Source organism: Portunus trituberculatus, chromosome 45 (genome assembly GCF_017591435.1).
Source record: "Portunus trituberculatus isolate SZX2019 chromosome 45, ASM1759143v1, whole genome shotgun sequence".
Lineage (NCBI taxonomy): Eukaryota > Metazoa > Arthropoda > Malacostraca > Decapoda > Portunidae > Portunus > Portunus trituberculatus.
In genome coordinates, this window is record NC_059299.1 from 1,457,501 (window position 1) to 1,466,041 (window position 8,541).

The 8,541-nt window shown below is 43.5% G+C and overlaps 1 protein-coding gene across 1 annotated transcript in view; it reads left to right on the top strand.

The window, feature by feature from the left end:
- Window positions 1-2,723, top strand: part of LOC123519583 (ras-related protein ced-10-like) — an 18,751-nt gene extending 16,028 nt beyond the window's left edge. Inside the window, exon 5 of the mRNA XM_045281006.1 lies at window positions 1,029-2,723. Coding sequence (XP_045136941.1) covers window positions 1,029-1,228 — 200 coding nt within the window. The 3' untranslated portion in view covers window positions 1,229-2,723. The remainder of the gene's footprint in view (window positions 1-1,028) is intronic.
- The last annotated feature ends 5,818 nt before the right edge of the window (window positions 2,724-8,541 follow it).

Consider the following 8,541-nt stretch of genomic DNA (forward strand, 5'->3'; position numbering starts at 1 on the left):
ATTTCGCGATACACAACTTTCACTCCTCGTAGAAAGTAGAGTCACGTTTTTTTTTCTTTTTCCAAACATTGAAACCAAAAGACGAAGGCAAACGAGTGAGTGAGATTTCGCGATACACAACTTTCACTCCTCGTAGAAAGTAGAGTCACGTTTTTTTTTTCCTTCTTTTTCCATGGAGCCAGCGTCTTTCTTGCTCTCCTCGCCAGTATTGTTTTCTGGGAAGATTATTTCAGGCTGGCGATCAAAGTTTGCCTCCTCCATTGTTCATGCTGATACCAAACTGGAGTAAAACGAAAACAGCGCACCAGGAGAAGGTCACAGCCTGGCTCACTTCACATCCCACCTCACCTCAACTCATCTCACTTCACCTCACCTCACTTCACTTCCCCTCACCTCACCTTCACTTCACTTCACTTCACTTCACTTCACTTCACTTCACTTGACCACACCTCACCTTTGCAAGTCTTCTGCTTGACGCGACGCACGCACACACACACACACACACACACACACACACACACACACACACACACACACACACACACACACACACACACACACACACACACACACACACACACACACCTCACATCCCCGCGAGAAATCGAGCGAAAAGAGCAAACAGGTGTGAATAGAGACTCATATTTTGAAACGTTTTACACCTGTCAGTAGCACCTCTCACCTGCCGTCACGGAGGTAATTAGCCAGGTTATAGGTTACCAGGTTAATAGATAAAGCGAAATTACTAAGTTACCACAAAAAACTATGAAAACAGATAAAAAATAATCCAAACATGTACGAAATTTAATCACCGGAAACACGAAAACATGAACAATAAAGGAAAAACTACACTTGTTCAAATCTGGCCAGGTAAAACACACACAGAAGACCAGGTAAGGAGTGCGGGAGGAGGGCGTGACCTAGCATCCACTCTCGCGGCTGCAGGAGGCGGTAAGAGCCATTGGTATTAATTTAAGGCTGCGCACGTTAGTCGGGGAAGTTAAAGGTGTCACTCTCCTTCACCACAGGCACCAAGTCAGATCTGCGCTCTTCCACCCCCTCCGAGCGCGTGGTGAAGAAAGCTGATGGGAAGAAACTTGCCCGAGCCCTCAAGATGCACGGCTATGTGGAGACCTCGGCCAAACTACAGGAAGGATGCACAGAAGCGTTCGAGGAGGCGATACGAGCTACCGTAAAGCCGCCTCGCAGTGTGTGTGTGGTGCTATGAGAGGGGTGAGCGTGTGTGTGTGGCATGGTCATGTTGTTCGCTTTAATAGCAATGTATCGTGTCACTAATTGTATAGTAGGTACAGCATTAGTTACTGCCTCAGTAGGTGTGCGGCAGGGCTCTCCGACATCCTGTCTCTTATTTGTTCTTTTTGTTGATGATTTCATTCGGTTAATCAAACAAAATTGTGGGTTAGACGGTTTTTTGGCCTGGCTTCATGTTTTGGTCCTCATGGACGATACAGTTTTGCTTTCTACATCAAGAAGAGGAATGTTAAGTAAAGTAAGGAATCTGAACCAGTTTTGTGCTTCACACGGCATGATCATCAATACGAATAAAACAAAGTTTTTTTGTGATCCATGGCAATGATTCAGATAACGAGGCAATGAGATTGGACGGATTAACGATTGAGCCCTGTGAGCAGTATGTATACCTTGGGAGTCCTTTTACGGCTGACGGCTCCACCTCGTCAGCCATCAAAGTACACGCCCAGCAAAAAATGTGTCAAGTTCTTAAATTTGTTTCATTTATAACTAAAAATAAGGATGTACCATTCTATATTAAGCGAAAGGTATTTCAAGCAGCCTTGATGTCTAGTATCTTATACGAGTGTGAGTCATGGCTAAACGGTAACATCAAACCAATTCACAAATTGTATGTGTGGTGTGTCAAACAGCTCTTAGGGGTAAGGAAAAATACTTGTAATGATTTATGTCTAATAGAACTTGGCTTACCACCTGTGTACGCTCTGATCAAATCTAAACAAAGAAAGTTTTCTCGCGAATGTGGAGTGGGAGAAGAAACATGGCAGATGATCCATGGGCCCATGCTGTTCGGGTGATTTCTGGATATAATTTTCCTACGGCTTACTATGTACAAGATCTAATTAACAACAATTATGACGATGTACGGCAGGCTATTGACGGTATTAAGGAAAAGTTAAGAGCATCTCAGTCGTCAAGAGTAGATTTATATTGTCTACTAAATCAGAGCTTAGACGTGCATGGAATTTACAATTCGAATGTAAGAGTTAAAGAATTTGAAAGAATATCTTGGTCAAGATTACGTTTAAGTGGTCATTCTTTGGCGATAGAAGAAGGGCGTTGGAACCGGCGGGGTCGTGGTCGTCTACCGCTGGAGGAAAGACTGTATCTGTGGTGAAGTTCAAACGGAGCGTCACGTCTTCGAACAGTGCCCTCGGTCTTTGCTTTTACGTCAGCAGTATGGCGTGACGACTTTAAAAAATTTAGTCTGCGAAAGAAATGATTTCGACATAGTTTGTCATGTAATCCACAAGATTCTAAATGTTTATGTATAAATATAAACCCAGTGTGTGTGTGCATTTGTTGGAATACTATGATTATCCACTGCTTCAACGGATTTATGAAAATATTTAAAAATTTTTTGACGAAATTTGTGTAAATATGTTGGACCATAGTTGTATTATATGTATGTTATTTATCTATTCCGTGGTCAATAAACTATCTATTTATCTATCTGTGTGTATGTGTGTGTGTGTGTGTGTGTGTGTGTGTGTGTGTGTGTGTGTGTGTGCACCATATTCAGAAACGATTAGCCGAGTTTTAAAGGGCATTTGTCCAGTTGATAATGCGAAAAACTTGTTAACATGCCACTAGAATCACAGAAGCATCCTTAAGAACCTGTGTCACTTCAACTAGAGCCCTTGAAAAATAGTGAAGATGCTGTGAGGCGCAGTACTGTTTTGGGATACGAGTCTGAGTGTCTGTGTCGAAGGGTATATTAAAAGCGTGAAAGTGTAGACTATTTTGTTCCTATCCGTCTTTCACGAGTGGAAAGATGTAGAGAATTAGAAGGAAGGAAGACAAAGAGAGTGTACATAAGTTTTTTTTTTTATGCAGGAGGGACAGCTGGCAAAGGGCAACAAAATTTGGAAAAAAAGGGCCCACTGTGTTGCCAGTTCCCTAAAAGACATGAGAGTTAATCAAAATCAAAATCAGAAATAAAAATCAAGGTGTGAATGTATCTCAGCATTGAAAGGTCAACCTGTCAATAGAACCATAAAAAAACCCTTAAAAAATCAAGGTGTGAATGTGTCTCAGTATTGAAAGGTCAACCTGTCAATAGAACCATAAAAAACACTTCAAAAATCAAAGTGTAAATGTGTCTCAGTATTGAAAGGTCAACCTGTCACTAGAACCATAAAAAAAACATTCAAAACTCGTGTAACTTATAGACTGGAAGCTGAAAGTAGGCGAGGCGGAGCGTAGAAGTGTTTCAGAATATGATGCTCCGTTGTCAGGAGTTCCATCAGACGTTGTGGGTAAAAGACTAAACTCCTCCAGCAGTGATTGGTGTTCTGACGCTGTTTGCTTGGAGTTGGTAGCGAAACTGCCATGACTCGTACGATTGCCTTGCCACGTCTCTTGCTTGCCAATAATCATACTATCAATTTGTGGTGTGCTGTGTGCTGTGCTGTGCTGTGTGTGTGTGTGTGTGTGTGTGTGTGTGTGTGTGTGTGTGTGTGTGTGTGTGTGTGTATACTGTTGTTTTAAGCTTCCGCGTTCTCCCTTTCATAGCAGCGGTGGGAGCATTGCACTGTGTAAATAAAAGGAGTTGAATTTGATGACGAGAGAGAAAAAAAAAAAAGATAGAAAAAACAAGGTTATTCAATTTCGCTTTATAAAAAAAAAAAAACATGTTTCAGTAAAATTTTTCTATGTTTTTTTTTCTCTCCCACAAGTGTCATCCATTGGCTGTGTCTAGTTCACTTTCAGTTTTAAGTAAATGTTATATTGTTCATTATTTTTTCACTAATCGTTTTATCAAAGAGTTTTTTGTTCTTTATGTTTCTTTTATATATGGCGCTGGTGGGCATTTCTGTTACATCTCTTTCACGAGGCTCAGACGGTTAGCCTCTTGTGTTTGTGAAGGATCAGCTGTTCGTCTCACGGCTTTAGCGGCGCTACTAGTTGTATAGAGTCACGCCTCGCACAGCCCCATGCCACCACCGCCAGCTGCAGAGGGTTGGCAGGAAGCAGGTGGTGGTCTGGCTGCGTATGTGTGAATTCTATACTTATAATGGAGGCATCTGTATTTTGTTATGTGTATTTTTTTGTCTTCGTATTGTTTCATCTTGTATCTTGTTTCTCTCTCGTCTCTCGTCTCGTCTCGTCTCTTTCTCTTTCTTTCTCTTTTTCTCTCTTTCTCTGGTACTGCAGGTGAAGACGACTTGAGAAGCGTAGCAATATCTGTAATACTCTTTCTCCATCCCTCTGCGCCTCCTTCCCTCTCCTTGCCTTCCCCTCACTTCTTCCCACTCCTCGTTTTCTCATTATTTTCTCCTCCTCTCTGTGTCTTAACCTCTCCTCTCCTTCTTTCTACTTCTTGTCTTTTCTCGTCCTCTTCTTCTCTCTCTGTCTTAACCTCTCCTCTCCTTTCTATCCCTTGTCTTTTCCTCCCGTCCTCCTCTTCTCTCGGGCTTATCTCTCCTCTCCTCTCCTCTCCTCTCTCCAGCCTCTCACTAAATGCGCACTTTGCTTCTCTTTTGTTTCCCGCCTCCTGTTTTTTCGCCTCTCCGCGCATCCTGTTAAAAGTAAAGTGATTGATTGCTCTCCCCGCGTACTCCAGTGCAGGATGTCGTGAAAGAGTCCTGCAGGAATAAACACGATGGAATAAGTGGTATGTATTTTAAAGGGTGTTTGAATGTTCTTAGAGGAGATTTATTAGTGTTAACGAACGAGTAGATAAAAAAAATAGTTAGCCTCTTGAGTACCATGACGCGTTTTCATATTCATTCTGGTTACTATTTGGTGATTTTATACAGCTTTAGAAACTCAGGTGGGAGATTAAGATAGTGAAGACTGTGGCCATTTATCTTCTGACCCTTCCTAATGCAAATAAAATGGTCTAATCATACACAAATCTCAAAGTAAAAATGTGTTCCAGTATTGAAGGAGTTAGATTTCTTCATAGTTCAGAGATTGGATGTGGATGTAACTATAGAACAAGTAATTACGTCTCAGAGTGATTGGCAATTAGGGAAAGGTGTAGCAAGTGGGAATGAAAGGGTTAAGAGAGTTCCACCAGGTGTAAACGAGTAGAGTTTTGGTAATTCAGGGGAAGCACAACGGTAAATGAGGAAGCCTGAATCCACAAAGCCCATTGGCGCTGATCTATCGGCTTTGATGAACAAATTAACTGAAATCTGTCACCGTATATTTTTTCCCCCCTTCGCTAATGGAATGCAATTTTGTTGTAATGAAAGGAGGACAGGCTTGCTGCTCGGAACGTGAATTTAATTATAGGTCACGAAAAGCAGGATAAGATAGAATTTAGCGCTAAAGAAACCGGTTCTGGGAAGAGTCCTGAGGGGGGGAGAAGGATCTCTCTCCTATTTCTTTCTCCTCCATCCTTCGTTTTTCGCCCACACACATTTTTTTTCTTTCATTCTTACTATTCACCCTTTTTGCTTCCCGCTCTCCTTTCTATTTCTGGTGAGGAGGATGTGGTGAGAGGGTTGGTGTGTTCTGTGTGGTGTGTGTGGTGTGTTGTGTGGTGTGAGTGCTGGTGTGAAGTATATGTGGTGTGAGTTCTGGAATGTGGTGTGTGGTGTGAGTGCTGGTGTGAAGTAGGTGTGGTGTGAGGCTGGTGTGTGGTGTGTGGTGTGAGTGCTGGTGTGTTGTGTGTGGTGTAAGGGCTTGGTGTGTGGTGTAAGTGCTGGTGTGTGGTGTGTGGTGTGAGGGCTGGTGTGTGGTGTGTGGTGTAAGTGCTGGTGTGTGGTGTGAGGGCTGGTGTGTGGTGTGTGGTGTGAGGGCTGGTGTGTGGTGTGTGGTGTAAGTGCTGGTGTGTGGTGTGAGGGCTGGTGTGTGTGTGTGTGTGAGTGCTGGCGTGTGCTGCGTGTGGTGTGACTGTTGGTATTGCAAGTTCCAGACTGTTTCCTTACCCTTCGGTAAGTTACTGGAGCCCATAATGACTCCTGACATTTCCGCTTTGCTTCGCTCTCGGTGCTGCAAAGATATCCACGTTTAATTACAACAAAATTGATTCCATTAGTTCAGCTGGAAAAAGATAGAAAGTAAAGATAGTCGGGATAGAAATCACTTCCTGTCTTTGGCGTCACGGTGCGGCCCGGGTCACTCACCTGAGCAAGGCACGGTTCATCATGAGCGGAGCCTAGGAAACTTAATCTCAGTGGATCGCTTGGGAGAGTTCGTGGAATGTTCGCCTCGCCGCCAGGTCAGCTTTTCCTAAGAAGCATTTCAGGAAGTCGGAAAAAAGAAAGATAATGATATGATAAAATGATATGTGTGTGTGGTGTGTGGTGTGAGGGCTGGTGTGTGGTGTGTGGTGTAAGTGCTGGTGTGTGGTGTGAGGGCTGGTGTGTGGTGTGTGGTGTGAGTGCTGGCGTGTGCTGCGTGTGGTGTGACTGTTGGTATTGCAAGTTCCAGACTGTTTCCTTACCCTTCGGTAAGTTACTGGAGCCCATAATGACTCCTGACATTTCCGCTTTGCTTCGCTCTCGGTGCTGCAAAGATATCCACGTTTAATTACAACAAAATTGATTCCATTAGTTCAGCTGGAAAAAAAGATAGAAAGTAAAGATAGTCGGGATAGAAATCACTTCCTGTCTTTGGCGTCACGGTGCGGCCCGGGTCACTCACCTGAGCAAGGCACGGTTCATCATGAGCGGAGCCTAGGAAACTTAATCTCAGTGGATCGCTTGGGAGAGTTCGTGGAATGTTCGCCTCGCCGCCAGGTCAGCTTTTCCTAAGAAGCATTTCAGGAAGTCGGAAAAAAGAAAGATAATGATATGATAAAATGATATGATGAGTACATTTCACAGATAGATTGAAACAAAATATCTTGAGTAATGTTAATGTAACAGAACACGTTTTCATATTCATTCTGCTTACTATTTGGTGATTTTATATAGCTTCAGAAACTTATGCGGGATTAGAATGGTGAAGACTGTGGCCATTAATCTACTGACCTCCATAGACCCTTGCTAATATCAATAAAATCGTCTAATCATGCACAAAAATCAAAGTAGAAATGCGTCCCAGTACTGAAGAGGTTGAGAGAAGGGATTCCTAACACGTTATCGGTTACCGTGATGCGTATGTAACACAAACGTACGCACAGTAACAAAAACACTTCTCCCACTCTTCGCCTGTGCCCATTCGCCTCCCGCACCACCACCATCCAGCTCCTCCTCCTTCTCTTCCTCCTCTTCCCTTTCACTAATTGGAGTCCATTTGGAAACCTAATTGATGCCTCTGCTGAATGGAACGGTCAACAGCGATTACCTTGACAACCACTGAGCCGTCCGTGTGTGTGTGTGTGTGTGTGAGGTCAGTAGCCTCAAGAACCGCATGGCATCATGACTTGAGCTTCCTGAATCCCTGAGTTTCGGAATGATAGAGATTTGCTGTAATGATGGAATTAATGTTGTCCCTGAAGCATGAACAATAACAGGCAAGGTTTTCATTTAATTGTAGCGAATAATAGTCCTGGATAATGAAGGGCCACGCATGACTGGAACATGTACGATAAATTTATAAGATTACTCGAGTATTTACCGGTACGAAGGCTGATCATAACTTCACGAACGTTTAACTGAGGTGGTAAATGCCCTCCTGTCCTTACCCTTTGCTTGTTCTCTCTTCAAGTGACCTTTCTGTTTTAAAGTTTTCCGTACAGTAGATATCTGATTCCTCAAAACTCTCTCAAGGACTGACGTGAGCCGTGCGTGAGCTGCAGGCATCTCATTGGCTACCTCTGACGCAGTTAAGCTATCGTGAAGTTAAAGATTAGGTATCTAAGCGATCCAACGTGCACGCAGGAGAGAACTTCACCACTTCACCGCCTCACCACTTTACCAAAAGCCCGCCATCTCACCATTACTGGATGTCAGATGCAGAACAAGAGGAAAGAAAGCAAGAAAGAAGTTTGACGTAAGAAAAAGGAGTCACCAAGGGAAATTCAAATGCCAAAAAAACAAATGAGAAGAGGATAGATGGCGCTGGAGTCCCGTGACGTCAGCAGCAGGGCCAGGGAAGAGGAAGAAAGGAGGACTGGAGGAGAGCGAGCGGCCATTACAGGATCATGAGCTGCCTGTGAGGAGGAAAACCTTTATATCGTGTTAAGAAGCCTTCATATCGTGATTCTTCGCTACTCGTAGTGTGTGTGAGTTCTGGTGAGTTGCTGTTGTGTTGTGTTTGCTTCATTATGCCTCGTGTTTGAATAGTAGTAGTGATGTTACTGGTGAGGTAGAGGCGTGCTGGTAACGAGGGAGTGCTGAAAAGGCTTCGGCAACGGAACTCTAAGTATTT